At 37.1% G+C, this 24,381-nt stretch overlaps 1 protein-coding gene across 2 annotated transcripts; it reads right to left on the bottom strand.

Annotated features, from left to right (window-relative positions):
• Positions 1-8,734: 8,734 nt before the first annotated feature.
• LOC129276159 (galactose-3-O-sulfotransferase 2-like) lies at positions 8,735-22,643 on the bottom strand. 2 transcript variants are annotated; one of them, XR_010295744.1, is made up of 5 exons: positions 22,351-22,643; positions 13,582-13,633; positions 11,927-12,986; positions 10,209-11,596; positions 8,735-8,887 (listed from the first exon to the last, which is right to left on the bottom strand). XR_010295744.1 is itself a non-coding variant. In XM_054912588.2 (3 exons), the coding sequence occupies exons 1-3, from the start codon at positions 22,401-22,403 to the stop codon at positions 11,760-11,762; spliced, it is 1,332 nt and encodes a 443-aa protein (XP_054768563.2). In that variant the 5' UTR covers positions 22,404-22,485; the 3' UTR covers positions 11,669-11,759. The 2 variants fall into 2 exon arrangements, 1 of the variants encoding a protein (XP_054768563.2); XM_054912588.2 differs by lacking the exons at positions 8,735-8,887; positions 10,209-11,596 and having other exon boundaries at positions 11,669-12,986; positions 22,351-22,485.
• Positions 22,644-24,381: the final 1,738 nt, after the last annotated feature.

Raw genomic sequence — 24,381 nt, 5'->3', positions numbered from 1 at the left:
CGCGTAGTGTTAACAATGTTAATTCATTTTTCATGCTTACAAAAAATGCTCGGTATGTTTACTTTTTATGTGGGGCGTTGTGGCCCAGTGGATTAGTCTTCTGACTATGAAACAGAGGGTCGTATGTTCGAATCCCAGCCATGGCGTAATTTCCTTCAGCAAGAAATTTATCCACACTGTACTGCACTCAACCCAGGTGAGCTGAATAGGTACCCGGTAGGAAGAAATTCATTAAATGCCTTCCTTTGGGCGCCTTATAATAATAATAATAATAATACAGGTATATTTACCCAGGGAAGCCGCTTCAGTTCCGAAAACTGTTCTCCCAGCGGGCCCTGCTATTATTATTACCCCGGCTTTAGCTGGGCTGCCTAGGCGCTCAAAGCATTCAAGGAATTTCTTCCTACCAGGTACCCATTCATCTCACCTGGGTTGAGTGCAGCACAGTGTGGATAAATTTCTTGCTGAAGGAAATTACGCCATGGCTGGGATTCGAACCCACGACCCTCTGTTTCAAAGTCCGAAGACTAATCCACTGGGCCACAACGCTCCAACGCCTTAGGGTTGGTAATAATAATAGCCCGCTGGGAGAACAGTTTTCAGAAATGACGTGGCTTCCCTTGATAAATAATGCCAATAATATTATCATTATTATTATTATTATGTCTTATTAGGCCTTTATGAAATTTCCAAAAGTCTGAGCTTGTGATTCACGCTCGCAACACTTCGCAATAATGCCATTTTAACAGTAATTGACCCCCAAAACGAGTTTTACAACTTCAGCTTTGAATTTTTTTCCAAACCGCTCGCTCATTTTACTCTCTCGCGAAAAATAAAGCCTAAATATACATCTTTCCATAATCAGAAGTCACTTCAAAAAGGTTTTTCTCTACTTAATTACTATAAATCACACAATGACTTCACGCAGATGATAATAATCTCATGGTGAAAATATCACCAAAGTGCCCATTTTGACGTACGAGTGTCATTTTTGGCTTTGCCCCCCAAACGAAAATTCGTTCGGCCGCCCTTGCCTTCCCATCCTCATAACAATTGAACAGCAACGGTGTTTCACCCCCCCCACCACCACACTTGCCCTTCCTCTGTTTTCCCGGTTTTCATTTTTCGGATTAACGAACCTTCGGAATAAAGAACCTTATTTCGTTTTCGGATTAACGAACCTTCGGAATAACGAATCTTATTTCGTTTTTGGATTAACGAACCTTATTTCGTTTTTGGATTAACGAACCTTCGGAACAACGAACCTTATTTCGTTTTCGGATTATCGAACCTTCGGAATAACGCCACAAATGTTCGGATTAACGAACCCTTTTTCGTTTTCGGATTAACGAACATCGAGGTATAGGCAATTTACGTGTTTCGGAATTACGAACCTTCGGAATAAAGAACCTTCGGAATTACGAAGTGTAACCCCGTCATGCACTGACATGTCCCTTTTTATACATATTTTCAAATTTATCAAATTTCATGGGTGATCCTCTGTATATCAAGCATGGCGGATTGGAAGGGATGGCTCCACACCATCAACCGATGCCTTTATTATGCCTTTATTCAAAAAAAAAATTATTATTCTAGTAAATTTTATAACATTAATTCAAATATTAATAACGGGAAAAGTAGGCCTATACATGATATATAATTGCCGAATAATCAACATATTTTAAGTGAGTTGCTTAACATCTTAAATTAAATGCATTGATCTAAAACATGCTTGCCTATACGAGAATTCGTTTGACTAAACAGTTGCCACGCCATGCATCTGATATTGAATGCCCATTTCTTAATTTCCATGCACCTACTTAACATAGAAATAACACATTTGAAGAAAGAAAATGTTGCAATTATAATGAATTCACATGTGGAAAAATTACTTTGAATGTCCATTCTTTAAATTGCATGCTCTTTATAAAAATTCAAGTGATTCACTTCAATAATATTTTAAACCCACATGCGGAAAAATGGTTATGCTTGCGAATTCATGAAATTGCATGCTGTTTATCTAAATTCTCGTGACTGGTTCGATAATCATTCTGAGCGGAAAATACATTCAGGTAACAAATAATGAAACACAATGACAGATAACCGAGACTGTCATGGTTATCGCGAAATTAAATGGTCACAACATTAAATTAAATGATTTAAATGTGAAATTGAGCGGGAAAGAAAAAATAATTATACATACAATATTCTATTATGAACAAAAGAGTTAAAAAAGGAAGAGAAAAGTACGGAATTCGGAGGGATGAAAATGGTGAATGGAATATAGAATGCTAAGAGAGGTAGGGAGACAGAGTGAGAGATGGGGGGACAAGGGAGAAAGAGAGGGAGAGAGATGAAGAGAAAGAGAGAGACTGTAATGGAGAGATGTAAATATCTAGAGCATGTACATTGTTAATCAAATGACAGAAAATATATGGTAGTACATTTTTGTAAACATGAACATCACAGAATTCATCGAATCGCTGTGCAATACAATACAGACGGAGATGAAAGCGGTTGCGATAGCAACAGAAGGAGTAAAAATCGGGACAAAGAGAAAGAGGGAGTGATGTGAGCGGCACCGGGCAGCGGCATTAGAAAAAAGAAAAATCGAAAAATAATTTCACGTTCTGGAAGAGCCAGTAATGAATATAGGGTAATTCGTGTTGTATACTAGAAAATAAGGGTTAAATTGAAAGATGCCACTTCTCAGTTCAAACATGTTTTAATGTAGATTCCATGGTCTCACGGTATATACACGTTTGTATACAACATCACTTGTCCCTTTATACAGTTGATTTAGAACTGACAATTTTAAATCACCCTTTTTCCTTTTTATTTTTATTTATTCTATTCTCTCCGAATGAAAATTGTTTACCTAAAAAGCATTTTTACCTGTTATTTCTGCCTTTTTATACATGATAGACGATATTAATCGTATGTTATTCCTGCAAACATGGTCAGTTATTGTTCAAGTGTAAGTTTATTTTTCCATTTCCATATATATATATATATATATAGAGAGAGAGAGAGGGAGAGAGATGAAGTATATATATATATAATCAAATGATCATAATGGTATAATATATATATATATATATATATTATACCATATATGGTATAATATATATGGTATAATATATATATATATATATATATATATATATATATAGTCAAATGATCATAATTGTATAATATATATATATATATATATATATATATTATACCATTATGTTTGTTCTGTTGCTTATTCTATGATTTGCTTTATTTGTTTTGTTTAGCAAATTAAAACTGAAGAAGGCCATAGGGCCGAAAGCTTTACAACATAGTGTATTTGCTTCATCCTTCATTCTACTCTACTCTTCACACATATGTATTATATATATAATATATATATAGTGTCACGAATTTGTATTTGTACTATACTGTCATTCTTGGTATTCATTGAGAGCAAAGCCTTCTCGAGCTTGTAAATCGCATAGCTAGCGTCCTTAACATTCCCAGCTGAGGTCAGACATTATTTATTACCTGGACCTCGCTCGTCAAGAGCGACTGTCCTTCGCTTACGTAACGGCGATGGTATAGTCTCTCAGTCGCGTGCGACCTCGCCCAGCGATGACAGATCTCTGTCGCGTGCGACCCCGCCTGACCTCAGGCCGAGGACAGTTCTGTTTTGCATAAGTTCAGGGTCTCGCTCGCTCGTAAACAGAGTCTGCCCTTGTGTTATGCAACATCAAGGACCGACTCTCATACCCCTTTCATAAACCCAATAAAACCTATCCTCCAATTATACCCCTTTCATAAACCCAATAAAACACAATTATGCGGCTAATAGCAGCATAATTTGGTCGTAAAATCAGAGGAGGACAAGAGTTATCCGCATTATTCTGATGCTGCTATTATCCGCATAATAGCGGCATCGGGACAAGATTTTGAGTTTATGAACGTATTTCCAAATAATGCGGATAATTGCCATGGTGCGGTCACAAGGTCACCCTTTTCCAACACAACCACATTGGAGGGGGCGTGTCCAGTTGTCATGACGATTATCCGCCTTTTTCAGGACGGGCGCTCGTAAAAATAATTTATGGAGTTTGTGAACGCAATTTTTATTGAATTATCCGCATTACTCTTAGGCGGCTAATTGGAGGATATGTTTTATTGGGTTTATGAAAGGGGTACCGCCTAAGAGTAATGCGGATAATTCAATAAAAATTGCGTTCACAAACTCCGAAAATTATCCGCATTATTTTTACGAGCGCCCGTCCTGAAAAAGGCGGATAATCGTCATGACAACTGGCCACGCCCCCTCCGATGCGGTTGTGTTGGAAAAGGGTGACCTTGTGACCGCACCATGGCAATTATCCGCATTATTTGGAAATACGTTCATAAATTCAAAATCTTGTCCCGATGCCGCTATTATGCGGATAATAGCAGCATCAGAATAATGCGGATAACTCTTGTCCTCCTCTGATTTTACGACCAAATTATGCGGCTACTAGCCGCATAATTGGGTTTTATTGGGTTTATGAAAGGGGTATCAGTCGCGTGCAGCCCATCTATGCCGAGGACGAATGTTGTTCTTGGGAGAGGGATAGAAACTAGCTCAAGGATGCTTTGCTCGATTTAGCTCTCTATAAAAGGGGTGGTAATTCACAGTTGAGGAGAGTTTTTCTCGTGGCATGTCTTGGAGAAAGTTGGAGTCCATTTCAATCGAGTGTAGTTGGATTGTGTCTTATTCTTCGACCGTGTTATTAATAAATTGACAGTCTAACCTAAAAGTCAGCCCTCATTGTTTCACTTTGCTGTTTCCCGCTTGTGAGAGAATATACACATGTTCAGATAGTTGACTTACGTTCTGAGAGAACTTGTATACAGTGACAGTGAGAGGGGAAAAGAACGATTACTTGTGAACTCAGTGAGATCTGTGCGAGCCTACACTATAGTGGTTTAATAATTTCCAATCCCCTTATAAATTTCGTAACAATATATATATACCGGCACCGGCGTTCAAAGCTGGGGGCCCGGGTTCGATTCCCGGCAGAGACATTTTTTGGGGGGCATCACCAATTTTTCCAAAGGGCAGATAGCTCTGGGAAACCTTGATTTAAGCTACGCCTATCATCCATTTCTTTCACAATATATATATATATATATATGTGTGTGTGTGTGTTAGGGAGAGTGTGTGTGTGTATAAATACAAATCAAATATAATTACAAATCAACTAAAGATAAATTACCCCCCAAAAATGTACAATAATAATAACAAAAGCTTCTTTGGATATGAGGGGATCCTGGAGTATATAGGAATACCATAATAAGATAAGAAACACAATATAAGGCATTTAGAAACTTTTTAAATGATATTTGTTGGTACCATACGTGTACTGTTTTAACTGAAGAGTCAAAATAAGAAATGATTTATTTCTAACTCAAAATAATAGGCCAAAATAGGTAGTTATATGGTGTTTTAAACAGCTTTTTATTGGGAGATCCAGCTCTATAGGCAAAAGTCAGAACCGCTTCACCAACATGGGGGCGTCGTGGACTAGACTCTCGTCTTTCAATCTGAGGGACGTGGGTTCGATTCCCAGCCATGGTGTGTTCCCCTTCAACAATGAATTTACCCACATTGTGCTGCACGTAACCCATGTGAGGTAAATTTGTACCGGCAGGAAGTAATTCCTAAAAAAGCCGTGAGCACCGGAATCTTTAGACTAGCTTAGCCGTGGTACAGTCTGGAGTGCGTTGAGTACCTAATGATTATTATTATCATTATCACCATCATCATCATCATCATTATTATTATTATTATCATTATTGTTGTTATTATTATTAAAACAGGGGGAGGTAGACCAAGAACTTGATGTCTGAAATGAAGTAGGCCTGATGAGTAGGAAGGCAAAGGAACACAATATTGTGCTTATTGGCAGACCACAAAACATGAGTGCATGTTCCGTCATTCAAGACACTACACTGTAAAAACTGTGGTGTTAAAACTGAAACCAGTTGGGATTAATAGAGGACCACATCCTGAGGTGTAAACATGACACCCTAGAGATTGAACATAATACCAAAAAGTGTAAATGTAACAACCAAAGGTGTTGTAATAACACCAATGTGTGTTAAAATAACACTGTCAATTTAACACCGGTGTAAAATAACTGGTGTGGTCCTCTATGGACACCGGTTAACACCACAGTTTTTGCTGTGTAGGAAGCTTTCGCTTCCACGGCGCCCGACGGATTCAAGAACAAAGAAAATGTATTGTCAAATACCCTTCATGGCAATGAACAACCAAGAAGTCTTTGTCAAAAAGTAATTGCACTGCAAAAACTCCGGTGTTGATTTAACACCAGCCCGGAATCTATATACGTCCACACCAGAGAAGTATTGAAACAACACCAGTTTGGAATCAAACCGATGCTGTTTTAATACTAATTGGTGTTGTATAAACACATATCTGGTGTTAGACCAAAACGAATCTGGTGTTGTTTAACACTTCTCTGGTGTGGACATATATAGATTCCGGGCTGGTGTTAAATCAACACCAAAGTTTTTGCAGTGTGGTGAATCAAAACAGCAGTAGTCCTTGATTCTGGACAAACGACACATTTATATTTTTTTCGTCAGCTCCGAAACTTTGAACGAAACTGCTGTTCCGGTTCACCAAGTTTCGACAAAGACCTCCCAGTTGTTCTTTGTCGATCACCTATGACGAGCGTTTTCAATACAGTACATTTATACTGTGTTCTTGAACCTTCCGTAAGATCCCTATTAGCGCGGGAAGTATGTGACAATGGGCGGTTCCACGCTAGAAAAATCAGCCATTTTCACAATTTTTTTCAACCTGCTGTCCAAACGATCGAAGAACTTCAATTTGCTTTGTGGTAATATTAAAGTAATACTGGGTAGACATGCAAAAAACTGACAACCAACAAAAGTATGTTGTCCATATGTGACTTAGAGCTTAAAATGTTGCGTCCCGTACGACAAAACATTTTCACCTATAATTTACCCATAATAAATTTTTTGTGTTGGTTATTAGTTTTTCACATGACTACCCACCATAGTTTTATCATTGACAAAAAAGAATATTTTATTGCTCAAGCATTCGGTTAGGAAACTAGAAATTGTTGTCAAAATGTCCCGCACGACTCGTATGGAATCGCCCCAATGCTCTTTAACTACAATGTGATGAATTCAGTAACCGGAACCCGCGGAAGCAGTTGATTTATGATTATTTGTTTGACAGATTACAAACTGAAACGGGCAATGCAACAGGAAGATGAGAAGAAAAGGCCTTGGAAATAGAAGTTGGTCTTATAGGCCTACAAGCAAAGAAAAATCAAATGTTGCAAATAAAAAATGCACGGGGTTATGTATAGTGCATCTTTCCAAAATTGAGACACTCTACAAACACTGAGTAAAATTTTACCGAACATTGCATGTGGGTAGAAAGGGAACATGCATGTTTGCTGGGTATTTTTTTAATCCCATATCGGGCTATTTCAACGCAACACTGCGTAAAATTTACATAAAAATAGGTATCTTTTTTACCCAACCAACATGCATGTTCCTATTTTACCCAATATTGGGTTAACCTTTTTCTTTTAGAGTGGAGGATCAAAATGAAACAAAAAAGTAAACATAAGAAATATACAATATAAACAGAAGTTTTGTATTTTGGGCCTCCCATCATTTTAGCTCAGAGTCAGACCATTGTCTAAGTTAAACCTGACTCATTCAGAATACGGACCATAGTGTGTTAACAGTGAGGAACGAAGTGTGATTTTATCTTTACACTGTTGAATTTGAGCATTTTTTTACAGTATGAATCACATTTTCACTTGTAACTCCATGCTTTCACGTAGTCCAACATGTGAATACACTATGAACACTCATAGTGTAGAGGCATCCACAGTGTGTAATTATCGCCACACTGTTAACTGCACAACAGTGTACATGGTCACATCTTCACACACTCCAGGGGCCGTTTCATAACTTAAGCTGTTCGTAAGTTAAGAGCGACTTTAAGAACAACTGGTGATCCTTTCTTACTCGCTTAACCATCGCAAATGAATATACCATTTACAACAAGAAGGGATCACCATTCGCTATTAACATAACAGAACAGCTTTATGAAACACCCACCGGAATTATATCACATTGAACATCCACACTGTAGATGTATCCACAGTGTGAAATTATCTTTGACCACACTGTGAAAACTCACACTATCGAAGTGTCTACACAGTCACATGTTTCTAACTTACATTTGGTTAATCCAAAACTACTTATTGCCCAGAGATCCGTAAGACACTATGGTCCTGACCTTGGAATCCTCTCCCAGACTCAATTAAATCTTGCTCCCTACACTCAATTAAAGCTTAAGTTAAGGTTATGTTACTATCTGAATATGCAAGGTAAACTTTCTGTGTCATAATCATTTCCTATTCCTTTTCTACCATCACCACGTACCTTTATTATTTCTATCATCATCATCATCAACATCATCATCACCATGATCATCATCATCACCATTATCACCATGATCATCATCATCACCGTCATCATCATCATCATCAACATCATCATCATCATGGTCATCATCATCACCATCATCATCGTCATCAACATCATATTTATCATCATCGTAACCATCATCGTAACCATTTTTCATGGTTATATATTATTATAGCAAGTGGTTGTTTGTTTGATTTTCTTTCTTTTTATAGAATTGATATACTTTAATAATTCTTAGACATCCATTCTGCTCATAATATGATCATATAATTAATATGTTTCAGTTTGTCATATATCAAGCATTTCTGATTACAATGGCAATCCATCTTCTGCAACTTATTTTATGTTCAATGATATATGTCTGATTCATTGTCAAAATATTTGTTATATTTAGATATATCATACAGAGTGAGTCAGAAAAAATGTCCCACTTTTGTAAAATTGAATTGTTTAAAATATGAATATTTGATCATTAGTTTCATGATATGTCTTGATAGAGGTATCCTCCCAGTACATTCAGGTACCTTTTTCATGACTGAACAGCGGACAATCTTTAGAAGACTGTCAGATCTCACTTGCGCCAAGTTACAGGGTGGGGAATAAAACACTCTTTTGAACAAAGACAGTCCGACAGACTGAAACACACACACACAAACACACACACACGTACGCACACACACCCACACATGCACACGCACTGGCAGACCCACTCAAACATGCACACACAAGCACACACACACACACACACACACACAAGCACACAATTACTGCAAACGTCGGTGAATAAAAACAAAAACAATTAAAAGGGAATTTTTGTATTTGTTGAAGTAGTTTATTGTGGTTCAACAATGAATCTGTTTCCCCCAAAGTTCTCCATGGTCTCTATCCTCCGTACTCAATCCTCGACATGTCCGCCATTTTGGCAGCAGTCACTTGAGCCTCTTTTTACAGTAGCAAAAGTACACGAATCATGGTTCGTCCTCAATTCACATCTATGTTGTGGTGTGAATTGAGGACGAACCATGATTCGTGTACTTTTGCTACTGTAAAAAGAGGCTCAAGTGACTGCTGCCAAATCAGGCAAGCCCTTTTATAGGCAAGTGCAACAAAAGCACAGACATCCATTGTAAATTTTCATTGTTAACCAACAAAAGACATAACCAGCATATTGGATTTATGTGCACTTGATGATGATGATGAAGATCAAGATCAAGATCAAGATGATGACAATGAGGATGATGATGATGATATGATGGTGGTAGTGAATGTGTTTTAAGGGGAAAGATTGTCGGGAATTGCCACTTAAACATTCAGCGATCTTGCTAAAAATCAATGCTTAATCAGAAAAGAGAAAATTATGAACCAGTTATTACCATGTGTGTTGTGTGTGTTTGTTTGTGTGTGCGTACGTGTGTGTGTGTGTGTGAGCATGCCAGTCTGTCTGTCTGACTGTCTTTGTCTAAAGCACTGTTTTATTCATCACCCAGTAACTTGGCGCAAGTGAGATCTGACAGTCTTCTAAAGATTGTCCGATGTTCAGTCATGCATGCAAGGGATCAAATGAAAATGGTACCTGAATGTACTTGGAGGATACCTCTATCAAGACATATCATGAAACTGATTAGATATTCATATTTTAAACAATTCAACTTTACAAAAGTGGGACATTTTTTCTCACTCACTCTGTATTGTTATGTAGAAGAAAAATAAATAAATAAAATTCATACAGTAAAATTTAAATATATTTGAATAGTATGAATCACAACTTCACACATAGCCCACTCTGGCCCGTATTCTGAAGTCGGGTTTAATTTAAACTCAGGTTTAAAGTTGTGGCTTAAGTATGGATAGCCGATTGTTACATAAATCACTAACAGTAGAGATATCATATTTCAGCTCATTTGGCTTTCAAATCATTCATAATTGTCTAGAAAGTATAAATAGATGATTGACTTCACCATTGAAGAATCAGGAAAGAGCACAGTAAATATAAAAAACATACAACTTAATAAAAACAAATTGATACTTTTGGCTTCCCATGATTTTAGCACAGAGTTAGACCATGGTCTAAGTTAAACCCGACTTCAGAATGCAGGCCTCTGCAAACAAACTGTGATCACACTTACACTGTCGAGGTATCCACAGTGATAGATTATCTTCACATTGTAACATTGTAACCTTTGAGCATTTTAACAGTGTGAGTCACATTTTCAGTCTAATAATATGAACATATTAATCTAAACTGAATAACCTAGACGTAAAACGTTTCCGAGCTAACTGGTTATATACCAGCTTGGTGTTTACAACAAAACGCTGTACTAGCTGCCGAGTTAAACGCGGGAGTTACCCTAAACAGAAACTCCGGTATGAAGTTGGGCAACCAATCATGATGGGTGTCTCTAACCATGCTAACAGTGCAAGTTCATATTGTCACCCCTTTTGACAAACCATTCTCAAATGACTGGAATTAATTACTGAAATTGTTAACTGTCTCATTAAAATAAATGAAAGCGCCAGGTAAAGATAGATATTGTGTATAGTATAAGTGCAATTTCGATATTTTTTGGCTTCCCATATTTTTAACACATAATTAGAACATGGTGTACGTTAAACCAGAATGTTGGTCTAACAGTACTGCGGATTATTGACACACAGAAATTTACGAAACGGGACTGATACTCCAAGACAAATTTAGGGGCGCGTTTCATCTGCCATCAACATTTTTGGTCGGCAAGTTGTCAGATCTGACATAATATTTCCTTGATTTTGATTGGCTAAGAGGCACTGTTCCTATGGTAACTGTCGGATAAAACATGACTTGTCAGATGTCCGACAAGTCCTTTCATGAAACGCTATATACCCAGATACTCGTCAGCTTTCATGGGGTAGAAGCAAGTGTTGTCTGTCACCCTGAATGGTTAATTGGAATGGTTCCACGACATTTGTTCCATGACAATTGCTCCGATGGAAATTCAACGTACTCTATGTAATGGCTAATCGACTAAATTCAACCCTGGATTTGACACTGTAACCTATCCCATGCAATCCTAACCCTAAACCACTAGCGTACCTAAGGGGGGGGCAGGGGGGCAGACTGCCCTCCCCCCTGACGAGTCACAACTCATGCAGGGGACGTACCCCTGCCCCCTGATGAGTCACAACTGATCCCTGACGAGCCACAAGTGGCCCCCTCTTTTGAACTTCTCAGAATCTTGTTTTTAATCGATGGACTTTTACTTTGGCTTATAAATGTTTTGACGTCTTATTATCTCCTTAAAATCTGATTGTAGCACGGACCTGCAAGCTATCGACGAATTCCTTGCTGTCGTTTGAATTTTAGGCCCTTTGGTTGCGTTAACCTCGAAACCACACATCGTGAAAAAGTCTTGTTTCAGTTGACGAAAGTAGTCCAGGTCCTTCCAAAACCTGGGCCCGATCGCGGCGATCTTCTTCCAAAGTGTTCGGTTGAAATGTTCATAAAGGATGGTATCAATTGGGTTCCATTGCCTTATTTTGGCTTTCTGTGACTCGCTCATTTTCGTTCTGGAAGATCGCCTGTTTGCACTTACGTATAGTATATCCTCGAAGTCCCAGCACATTAGGTGTTTGAGAAGTAGAAGCGATTCGTCCATGTAGTCCGAGATAAGGACAAGGTCCATCTTTTCGTCAAGGAATGCTACCGCGCTTTCAACCGATATGTTATCTAGGTTGTGCAAGGAATCTTCTGACAGCAGGTCAAAGGCCATTCCATTCTTCGAAAATAGCTTACATTGACCGGGAAATTTTTGCCAATAATATGACGGTTTCTTCAAGAAGGTGGTTATGCTTTGTTCAATGTCAAGACCTTTCAATTTCATTTTGGTATGGCAAATAAAAAAGACAAAGGCGGATTCCCACTGGTCAACCGGATCGCGGAGTATTGTGATGTACCGGGTCCGCGGATTCATGAAACGGGTGAAGAACTTGAGATTTGGAAACAGTCGGATGTGAACCGCAGCCATGTCGTAGTTCGAATAGTGATCAAAGTCCCCAGGCTCAACGCCGATTGGGGGAAGTATATCCGACGGTTTGGTCGGAGCAACCTGACAGAAATGTCCTTTTAGAGGGTCTTTGGAGTAGATCAGAAACGATAAGTTCCGCGCCAGTCCGTATCGATTGACAATCTTCGTCAAGGTAGTACTTCCGGTTTTATGGGTCTTGACAAAAACCAGAGAAGATGACGGCTTGCAGAGCTTTACCGCTGGGTCAGGCAATTTCCACATTGGTTGCGAGTAATTAAACAGTTGGCATATGATGCCACAGTTGTTATAACTGCGTGTATGAATTGTGATTTGATCATGAATCCGAACCTGGTCTTTCTCTGATGACGATGTCATTGAAGTGCTTGGGTCTAGTGCAACGCGGGTGATGAAGAAGAGGGTCGTTGGTAGCACTATCGTGAGAAGAGCAGTCATAAATTTCTGGAACGGAACCAAATTTATGAAAGAGGAGAAATGGTTAATGATTATAAGAATAAACATGCAAGAATAATTTACGATCGATATCAATTCTACAGCTCGCGGAGAAGACTGCAGTGTGTAAGGTCTATCTAAATTCTGCCCTTACGTAGGACAAATGTAGGGGCATTTTCATATATTCTAACTTTATTGAAATGCACACAGTAAGACGAAATCAGCAATGGCGTAAAAATATTTTGACTGTTGGTATGTACACAAAATATAATATATGATAAATAATTACACAATGCACACAAAAGTGGTATTCATCTGTGTTCCTTATTCAGTCTTTGGAAATGTCATGTAAAAATGAGCCATGATCTTACCATTGCCGATGTACTCTTAGTGCTGATACAGGCTTGAAATTGCAGACTTATTTTAAGGTTTCCTTTGAAAACGCACCAGGTTTATTAAATTGTAGGAATAATTTGTACTTGCTATTGCATCGACACGACATGGGCCAATCTACCCATGGAATAAAGTGTATCCTACTATATTGGGAGGTGACGGTTATACCTTCCTGATCCGACTCCCGGATCCGAACCCGATAGTGACTTACCTTGAAAGTCGGGAGGCTTCCCAGGTCCACCCGATTTCCCCCAGCACATGCACTGTGTAAAAACAAGTATATAGACAAGAAACTGAATTACTTCTTAATTGCATTTAATCTATCATAAAAATGTGCATCAATATAATCCTTTTCTGATATTCCAATTCTCGTCCCTTCAATTATCTATTTTCGATACAAATCACTTTTCAGTTTTCTCCATGTAGTTGGAGGCATCACAGGTCACTTTACCAACACTCTAAAAACAAATCAGTCAAAAATGACTAGTTAATAGGGTCAGCTGGGTGCAACTGTTACTCTACACACTAAGAAATCCCGGTGCAAATGGGGTGTACGATACGTGCGTACACCTCGCAAAACCATTGAGGTGCAAGTTAGCTCTTATGCAAGAGTACTTGTCTGTTTTACACCCCTGTACTATTTGCGTGCACCCCACCAGTCTCGCTGATAGACGTATATGGTGTAGATTAAGTTGATTTGTTATCGAAGATTACCCGAAATAACAATGCACTAACGCATTTCACTTTACCTAAAGTGAAATCATTTTTTTTTTTTTTTATATTTATGTGATGATGATGACTGTTTCAAAAACACATTTGATTACGTTAACATTTGGAGAAACAGTAAATAGAGCTATAGTTGAACCACAACTATAAGCACATAGCGGGAAGAATCTTGACTACAGATAGAACGAGGTGAGTACGAGTCCCAATTGAGGTAACTAAAAATTCCATAAGAAAGTGAATGGACCGGAGGTCTCGACAATCTTTTTGTAATTTTGGGTGGGGGTACATTATGCACCCTGAGGGGTAGACGTGTACCCTTCTAAGGTGCAGATGGACACCCAAAATAGGGGTGCACACTGTACACCCCTATTCGGGGTGTACGTGTGCACCGCTAGGGGTGTAAAATTAAACCCGAATTTCTTAGTGTGTAGTCAGATTGACTATTTTCTAGTCCTATTTTACTAGAACAAAGTTATTTCTGACAAGAATTTATGTCAGAAATGTGACTATCAGTGATTGCCACACCCGGTTGCCACATCAGTTGTACCCAGCTGACTACTGGTCTAGTCAATTTGACTGATTTGTTTTAAGAGTGAAAGGCCACAGTGCACCCATGTATTCTTTTGTACTACGATATAAAGGATGACAATGATAATAATGATAACCATAAGAATGAAAATGATTAAAATACAATAATAATGATAATAATATAAATGAAGATGATGATAATGACAGTTACATAGTAGTAATGATGATAATGATGACAATAATGATCATAATAATTATCATTACAAGGATGATGATAATAATAATATTGATAATAAAAATGATAATGGTAATAATTATCATAACAGAAATAATATAAATAACGGAAAATAGTAATAACTACTTCTATGAAATAGTAATTGATTGAGAATGATGATCATAACCAACGATTTTCTCTCTCACTTTCCCTTATCTTATATTACCTTTTTTCGTTCTGCTCTTCCTCTCTCCCTTTTCTTATTTGTTTTTATTCTCACTGTCTATCTTCCCCTCCCTTTCCTCCACCTCTCCCTTTCTCATTTCAATTCTCCTTTAATATTTCTTTCCCAATTTCTCTGTTATTCCCTTCCTTTTCTATTCCCTCTTCCTTGGATCCTTTCCTTCTCCTCTTTTCCATTCCCTTTCTTTCCCCTCTTTTTCCATTCTTTTCCTTCTCATTTCTTCTCTATCCCCCCCCCCCTTTCCTCTCTCTTTCACTTTTTCCTCTCTCTCTTTTCCTCCCATCTCCCTTTCATTTCTCCTTTTCTCACTCTCTTTCCCCTTCATTTCCTATCTGCTCATCCTTTCCCCTTCGTTTCCCCCTCTCCCTTTCCTTTCTCCTTTTCTCATCCTTTCTACCCTCGTTTTTCTCCCTTTCACCCTTTTCTCTTTCTCTCTCCCTGTTCTTTCTCATTTTCTCTCTCCCGTCTCCTCTCCCCTTCTTTTTCTTTCCCCTTTTTCCCTTCACCCCTTTCTCCCTTTCTCTCTTTCTGTCATTCTCTCTCTTGTCACTCTTTCCTTCATTTCCCCTCTCTTTCCCTTCTCTCCTTTTTCATAAGAAAGACGATCATTCAAAAAGGGAAAAGTCTGGAGTGTATATTACCTCTGTTATCCGATTGAAAAATAAAATGCCTTCCATCTTTAAATGCATAATATTGCCCCCCCCCCCCCCATACATCCATATACCCCTGGTGGTGTGAATTGCCATGAAATCATCTAATGATCCATTGAATTTATTTTTTTATATATATAAATTATAGTATTGAAAAGGAACATAGGACCCACAAATGACAAAAAGAACAAGAAACTACAAATGCTTATATACGGGCAAGGGCTCAATTGGGCCAGAGGCAAGTGAGCCCTGATTGAAAACAATTGATAAATATCGCACATTCCATTGTGCAAATGAAAGAAAGCAAATTTTTCAATCATATAGAATTACAATTTGGTTTATAAACGATATTTTCGTTTTGTTTTAAGCATGATACTGATGAATGCTAATGGACACTAATGCCAATGTTGTTGTTTTTTCGTAACAAAATATTTCTCGATCGGTGCCAGTGTCATGCGCCCACTTCTTCTCGTGCCATGACTCTATCATTATGTGAGATTTAATTCTATGGAAGAATAAGATAATAATATCATATAGTAAAATCAATATCACTATGTTTCCACCTGAAAGCTTTGAATAGATCCATTCTACAAACTTCTATACCGGATAAATGTAAATATGCATGAGAACAATTGTGATTCAATTTGCTTAACGTACCATATTCACCTATAGGCATAACAGTATAAGACAAGAGTGTGTTATAACTGTACTTGAAGCAACTATTTATTAATGTATGGATTAAAGTAATTAAAATATCATTATAAAGTTTGATATCTGGAAAGAAATATGAATAATAGGGTATACCAGCTCCTTTTAGTTCATATTGCTTAAATGTTCTTGAATTTGCTTGTTTCAAATTACGCCATTTCATAATTGTATTCCTTATCACTGAAAACCTTACTTCAGACACAGATCATGAGATGCAGGCAAAACAATGGTGAATGGCAAGCAAATTTATCAAAATTGTTCATAAATTTTGTATTCTTCAGACTTGAAAAAAAAAAGATGTGTTCCAAATCAAAACAATGTCAAATGGCGGCCATTTTGAATTTATGCAAATTATATTGTTCCACATCTTCAATTAACGTACACACTAAGAAATTCGGGTTCAATTTTAGGCTTGTCCCTATACGAGTACCCCTAGCGGTGCACACGTACACCCCAAATAGGGGTGTACAGTGTCCACCCGTATTTGGGGTGTCCATCTGCACCTTAGAGGGTGTACACGTTTACCCCTTAGGGTGCATAATGTACCCCCACCTAATAAAACAAAAAGATTGTCGAGACTTCCGATCCAATCACTTTCTGTATCGATTTTTTAGTTACCTTAGTTGGGGCTCGAACTCATCTCGTTTTCTCTTTAGTCAAGATTCTTTCCGCTATTCCAACGAGAAGCGCTGAGACCAGATGAGGTCTCTAGCGACATGATCCGATTCTCTTTTGAATTGTGCTGATAATGGTGATTCAAGTAGCTCTATTTACTGTTTGGTGTAATCAAATGTGTTTTGAATCAATTATCATCACATGTGGAGCGTTGTGGCCCAGTGGATTAGTCTCCGGACTTTGAAACAGAGTGTCGTGGGTTCGAATCCCAGCCATGACGTAATTTCCTTCAGCAAGAAACTGATCCCCAATGTGCTGCACTCAACCCAGGTGAGATAAATGGGTACCGGTAGGAAGTAATTCCTCAAGAAGCTGTGTGCGCTGTGAACGCCTAGCTTAGCCGGGTAATATAGGAGCGCCTTGAGCACCTAACAAGGTGGATATGTGCGCAATATAAATACCTTATATTATTATTATTATAAATATTAAATATTTAAAGGTCAAGTCCACCCCAGGAAAATGCTGACTTGAATAAATAGAGAAAAATCAAACTAGCACAGTGCTGAAAATTTCATCAAAATCGGATGTAAAATAAGAAAGTTATGACATTTTAAAGTTTCGCTTATTTTTCACAAAACAGTGATATGCACAACTAGGTGGGTCAGTTGATGATGTCCATCACTCACTATTTCTTTTGTTTTTTATTGTTTGAATTATACAATATTTTATTTTTTCATAGATTTGACATTAAGGAGCAGCTTGACTGAAACATATAATATTAAACAATGCTAATGCCACATGTTCAGGGAGGAATTAATTGTTGTATCACTTGCCAATGAGGAGAAAATGAGAATATTTCATATTTGGCATAATGAAATACAAAAGAAATAGTGAGTGGATGACGTCATCAGTCTCCTCATTTGCATATGAACCAGGATGTGCATATAACTGTTTTGTGAAATTAAGCGAAACTTTAAAATGTCATAACTTTCTTATTTTACATCCGATTTTGATGAAATTTTCAGTGTTATGCTTGTTGGATTTTTCTCTTTTTATTCAAATAAACTTTTTGTTGGGGTGGACTTGTCCTTTAACAAATCATTTCACTTAGGTAAAATGTGGTGTTAGTTCATTATTATTTCGGGTAATATTCGATCACAAATCAACCCAATCTATACCATATACGTCTATCAGCGAGACTGGTGGGGTTCACACAAAGAGAACAGGGGAGTACAACAGACACGTACTCTCGCAAAAGAGCTAACTTGCACCTCCATGGTATTGCGAGGTGTACACACGAATCGTACACCCCATTGCACCGGGATTTCTTAGTGTGTAGATACTTTTTATATGTAATTGTGGGATCCAACTGCTGTCAATAATGATATTATTTCAACTTTGAAACCCAGTATATGGGCTGAAATTATGTGAATATGAGTCTTACATGATGAAATACAGTCAAAACAATGTCAAATGGCGATCATTTGTGTCTCGCCTGCATTTTGTTAGCAGAGCGAGACTATAGGCGCCGCTTTTCCGACTGCGGCGGCGGCGGCGTCAACATCAAATCTTCACCGAAGGTTAACTTAGAAAGTATATAGACCTACTTCATGAAACTTGGGCATAAGGTTAATCAAGTATTACTGGATATCCTGCCTTAATTTCAGATCTCATGATTAACGTCAAAGGTCATTTAGGGTTAACAAACTTAGACCATGTTGGGAGAATCAATATCAAAATTTTAACCTAAGTTTAAGTTTTTTCATAACTTAGAAAGTATATAGACCTAGTTCATGAAACTTTGTCACACGGGTAATGAAGTATTATTGAATACTAGTATCCTGCTTAAAATCCAGGTCACATGACCAAGGTCAAAGGTCATTTAGATTCAATCAACTTTGGCCAAGTTGGGGGTATTTGTGGAATTACCATTATAACTTTGAAAGTTTATAAATCTGGTTCATAAAACTTAGACATAAGAGTGATCAGATATCACTGAACATCCTGTGCGAGTTTCAGGACCAAAGTCAAAGGTCATTTAAGGTCAATGAACTCTGGCCATGTTGGAGGTAATTGTTAAATTGCCGTCATAACTTTGAAAGTTTATGGATACAGTTTATGACATATGGACATGAGGGTAATCAAATATCACTGACAAGTCTAAGGTCACATGATCAAGGTCAAATGTCATTTAGTAATCATTATAAATCATGTTTTTGTGAATAATTACGTGAGCTGAACTTTTTTTATAATACTGACCCCAAACAGGGACATTCTAAGGACTACTTCTCAGTATTTCATGAAGAGCATACATATCTCACCATGATTATCTAATGCGAGCGCCAAGTGCGTGCTTTTTTTAGAATTACACCTAAACACATGAAGCACTTTTTGTAGTCATTGTACTCATGAAGATGATACGTATCTCACAAATCAAATATTGCGAGCGCGAAGCGCGAGCTGAAAATTTTTTATATTCAGACCTGAAGAGAGGCATTCGAAGGCTTGTTTGCAGGAATTCATTAAGACCATACTTATTGCATTAACCAAATGATGCCAGTGCTAAGCGCGAGCTGAATTTTTTTTATATTCATACCAGAAAAAAAGGACATATATGGACTGCTTTTAGGAATTCACTAAGAGCAGAAATATCTCACCAATACACTAATGCAAACGTATGCACGGACTGGAGATGTTTTATATTCAGACCTTGAAAGGGGGCAATCACTCAAAGTAGTCATGGAAAAGAAGCATATGTCGCTACATAAAATAATAAAAGCTCAAAGTGCGAGGAAATATAATGGTGTATTGACTAGAAGACGGAATGTTTTAGTACCATTCAATCCCCTTGAACATGATCTCGTTAAACAGCGATCACCAGGAGTGATGAACAAGAAGGCCCTAAGCAAATCATTAATTAATTATTAATTGATTATTGATTGAATGTCAAACGTTTTGAATTTAAGCTAATAAGACATTGTTCCAAAGCTTCGATCTTCCTATATTTGATATGTTATTTTGGTAACTATAGCAGTTCAATACTGAAAAAAAATATTTTCCGAAGCAATTTGTTTTGGGTTAACCCATTATTTTTCATATTTTGACGGGACTATGGTTGCTCCCAATGAAGTTGTTAGAAAGTGTTCCATGTACATGTCGGTGGCACCATGTTATAGAGTTAAATACATTGAAAATAACATTGTTTCATTTAGAATACAGAGAAAATCTGAACATACAGTCGAGATTGAAGAGGAAGAAAAATCGGACCAGCCTTTGAAAGAGGAGGAATTTGATACCAAACATGATATGTTTATTCGGTAAAAATAAAAATAAAAAGTCATAACAGATTCATTTATATTCATGTCATGTTTGTTTGTTTCTGATTCCCCAACTGCATTTGTTTGTGTTGTTTTGTGTTAAATCAGTGTGTACATTCAGGATCATTAATATGTAAGTTCTTTGTAACTTTCCTGTGATCCTTCTACTACTCTTGTAAATATTCTCACCAAGTTATAATATATTTTATTTGAAATATTAATATTTCTTGATTTTTAATTTCATTTTCATTGATAAAGAGGAAGGGCAGTGGCGTACCGTGGGTCACGGCATGTGGGGCACCAGCAAAATGTTTGTGTCACTTTGTGGGCGCGCGAAGCGCGCTCAATAGCCACGTATACTGGCGGCCTAATAGAGACATTTCAAGGGACATTCTAAGGACTATTTTTTTTTTAGTATTTCATGAAGAGCATACATATCTCACCATAGTCATCCAATATGAGCGCCAAGCGCGTGCTGATTTTTTTTTTTTTTTATAGAATTACACTTAAACACATGAAGCACTTTTTGTAGTCATTGACATCATGAAAATGATACGTATCTCACTGATCGAATATTGCGAGCTCGAAGCGCGAGCTGAAAATTTTTGATATTCAGACCTGAAGAGAGGCATTCGAAGGCTTGTTTGCAGGAATTCATTAAGACCATACGTATTTCATTAACCAAATGATGCCAGCGCGAAGCGCGAGCTGAATTTTTTTTGATATTCTAACTAGAAAAAAAGATATATATGGACTGCTTTTAGGAATTAATTAAGAGCAGAAATATCTCACCAATACAGTAATGCGAACGTATACACGGACTGGAGATGTTTTATAGTCAGACCTTGAAAGGGAGCAATCGTTCATCCTTTTTGAACGATGATAAGTCTTTTCTTTCTAGTCGCTCAGTTTTTTAAACAGGCCTACGTGTCATATCAGACTCATATTGCTTTGCGATCAATAATATTTACACTTTACTGTTCATTATTGAATTTGATACAAAACATCATTGTTTATTATGTTTATTCTGTACAATAACAAAATCATAATTAATAGGAATATGAAAACATGGGAGTAGCGTATGATGTCAAAAAAATGGCTTACGGGGTGCAAGGGTGGCACCCGTCAGATTCTTAATATAAAAAACACCTAGCAGGGTTGGCACTTCTTCTTTTTTTATAAAAAAGATTAGACATATCTCATCAATCCACTAATGCGAACGTAAGCACGGACTTGAAATGCTTTATATTCAGACTTTAAGTAGTCATGAAAAAGAAGCTTATGTCACTACCTAAAACAATAATAACTCGAAGTGCGAGGAAATATATTTGGTGTATATTGACTTGAAAATGGGATGTTTTAGGACAACATGATTATATATCTCATTAAACAGACAATGCGAGCACCAGGAACGATGAACACATAGACCCTGAGCAAATTACGTTTCATAAAGTTATGAAAAAAATATTTCTTATGTAATGTAACATATAAATATAATATAATATAGCATATTATAATGTAAAATAACTTCTTCTTTCCCACAACGTTTCTGTTCCTTTCTCCCTCTTTTCTCCTTCCCCCCCGTTTTTTTGCCAGCCAATGGGGGGGGGGGGACGTGCCCCCATGCCCCCCCCCCCCCGTAGTTACGCCACTGCGTTTGATTTAATTTTGGCATCAATGTGCTGACAGGATTTGTAAACTGTCATATTATTACAAGCAAATTGAGCCATGATACATACAATTCAAAGATTAACATGTTAGATCGATTCTGTCAGAATATAAAACATCTATGTTATATTGAAAAATATATACTCCTAAGAAAAGTCAAGAAAATAAAATATATAAAAAGGGACATGTCTAACACTGACTTCAGTTGAATTATGAAACAGCTTGAATAGGTTGTGAAGGTTTTTTTTAAATAACCAAAGAATTCAGTTCCTATTTCACATGTCTGGATACAAACGCCTGGATAACTTACCATGTCCATGCTGAACATCGCTGCAACACCGGGATGTCATTGTTAACTACCATCTTCGAAGTTTCTCGCAGAAGTCCCTTGTCTTGCAAATTTCTAATCAAACTGTTTAAAAATTAAAATTTTACTCATTTTGGCATTATCTTTTAATTCCAAATGACTCGATGGATGACCCGTCTGCAGAATTGATTTGCGACAGATAACATGTCGATAATGATGAATGAATCCGGATTTGTGATCAGAGATAGATGAGCTGGTATATGGTAGCTAGCTTCGTCGACAATCCCAAATCTTCAATTAGAATTTAGATTCATAGGCCTAACGCGTCGATAAAGAGCGAGCGAGCGAGCAGAACTAGCATGCAGTAACTCTGGATACAGTATATAGGCCTATACTGTACGTACTTGTGGATGTGCGGGCGCCTGGCATAGAACATACAGATCGTCATTTTAAATTCTATGACGTAGATGAATAAAATGCTCATCAATAAGCAAAATTTTGGGGCTTCTTTTAGAAATATGCATTAATTATTTTGTTTATCAATTATTCAATTAGTTATCTATTAATTTATTTTTTTACTAATTGAATTTATTTATACATTTATTAATTTATTGATTTATTTAGTCATATTTCTCCTTTATTATATTTTGTGTAATTTATAGGCCTTTCTGTTATTTATTATTTGTTTATTTATTAATTTTTGTATTTATTTCATTTATCTATATAGTTATCATTATTTTGAGGGATGGGAAGTTTTTTTAACACACGATATACAGATAGACCTCTGAGGAAACCTAGCTTCAAACAACTCTCGTCATTTCTTTCCTTTAAAGGTATTGTTTAACTTTGTGAGCAGCCGATTTAAAAAATTCTCAAACCAAGATGAAACATGTGTACAAGTGCATGTATTAGAACTAATAAGCCCTGAAAACAACCATTATTGAGAATGAAAAGCTAAAACTACAAGGCAAACCCCGAGTTTGTAAATAGGCGTCTTATAGACGCCTAAATAGTACACATAAGTGTATGGGATGAAATTAAGATGGTGTTTTCGGTCACTTTATATTTCAATTTTTGAAGCACTAAATAGTTATTTTCGAACGCAATTTTTTCTGGGCTTCATTTTTGTAACATATCACAGACACAGGTGACAAGTGTGACCTTCTAGCTCAGATTTTCTAAAAGTCAAACCAATGTTAACCAATCACTTTAACATTGCAGTTACGGTAATAGAACTAGAAGATTGACTTTTACATTTACGTTTCGTTCGTGATAAAAACAAAACCTTAATTATGATCATTGTGTTCATACACACATTTCATTCTTCATCAAGCTATCCTCTCATTCTTTCATTCTATCATGTTATTCACTCATGCCTCATTATCTCATCCTCATCTGCTGTTTTCATCTCTTTCCCAAGGCTCACCTTCGTCATTACTCCATCCCAGACCCGTTGTGTAAACATTGGCCATGTTGTATCCCCCCCCCCCCCCATCGTACACACCCCTTTGTTCTCTCCATCTGATCTGGTCTATATACTTCTATTATCACCATGCCACTCAGAGATTATTATGTAACCATGTACAATGTATACTAATGATGTAGTTTAGTTTACTTCCAATCTGTTTGAATTTATAACTTGTATTCAAGAGATATTGTAACACCCCCCTTATAAGCATTGCTATCTTCCGCGGTCTCCGAGCCTTCGATGCAGTATTATTGATTTGCCTTTGTTAAACTTTGATATTTTATTAATCATTAATTCTATTTTGTTTGTTCTTTTGATGGTTGAATAATGAATAAATTTAGGGGTGATGATCCCATATTGACCTTCCTACGTTTCAGTCCTATGACGTTTACATATTTGTATAATTGCAGATATCGGAGAATTACATCGGGGAGTTAGGAGTAGAATCATGGAGCTAGAATGAAATTAATGTGTCCCCTATGTAGTTTTTGCTAACTTGTGTTGTTCCCTTATTCCTCTCCAGACGTTAACAACTGAAACGTAGAGGGGGTATGTCTCTATATATC

Source organism: Lytechinus pictus, chromosome 14 (assembly GCF_037042905.1).
Source record: "Lytechinus pictus isolate F3 Inbred chromosome 14, Lp3.0, whole genome shotgun sequence".
Taxonomy (NCBI): domain Eukaryota; kingdom Metazoa; phylum Echinodermata; class Echinoidea; order Temnopleuroida; family Toxopneustidae; genus Lytechinus; species Lytechinus pictus.
Note: the sequence above shows the minus strand (reverse complement) of the source record. Positions and strands in the feature narration are given on the sequence as shown.

Excerpts from the sequence above, each read along its gene's own strand:
- LOC129276159 (XM_054912588.2), bottom strand. The coding sequence starts at position 22,403 with ATGGTAGTTAACAATGACATCCCGGTGTTGCAGCGATGTTCAGCATGG. Across the intron at positions 13,634-22,350 it reads CGATGTTCAGCATGGACATG|TGCATGTGCTGGGGGAAATC; the intron begins GTAAGTTATCCA and ends GTTTTTACACAG. Across the intron at positions 12,987-13,581 it reads GAAGCCTCCCGACTTTCAAG|AAATTTATGACTGCTCTTCT; the intron begins GTAAGTCACTAT and ends GTTCCGTTCCAG.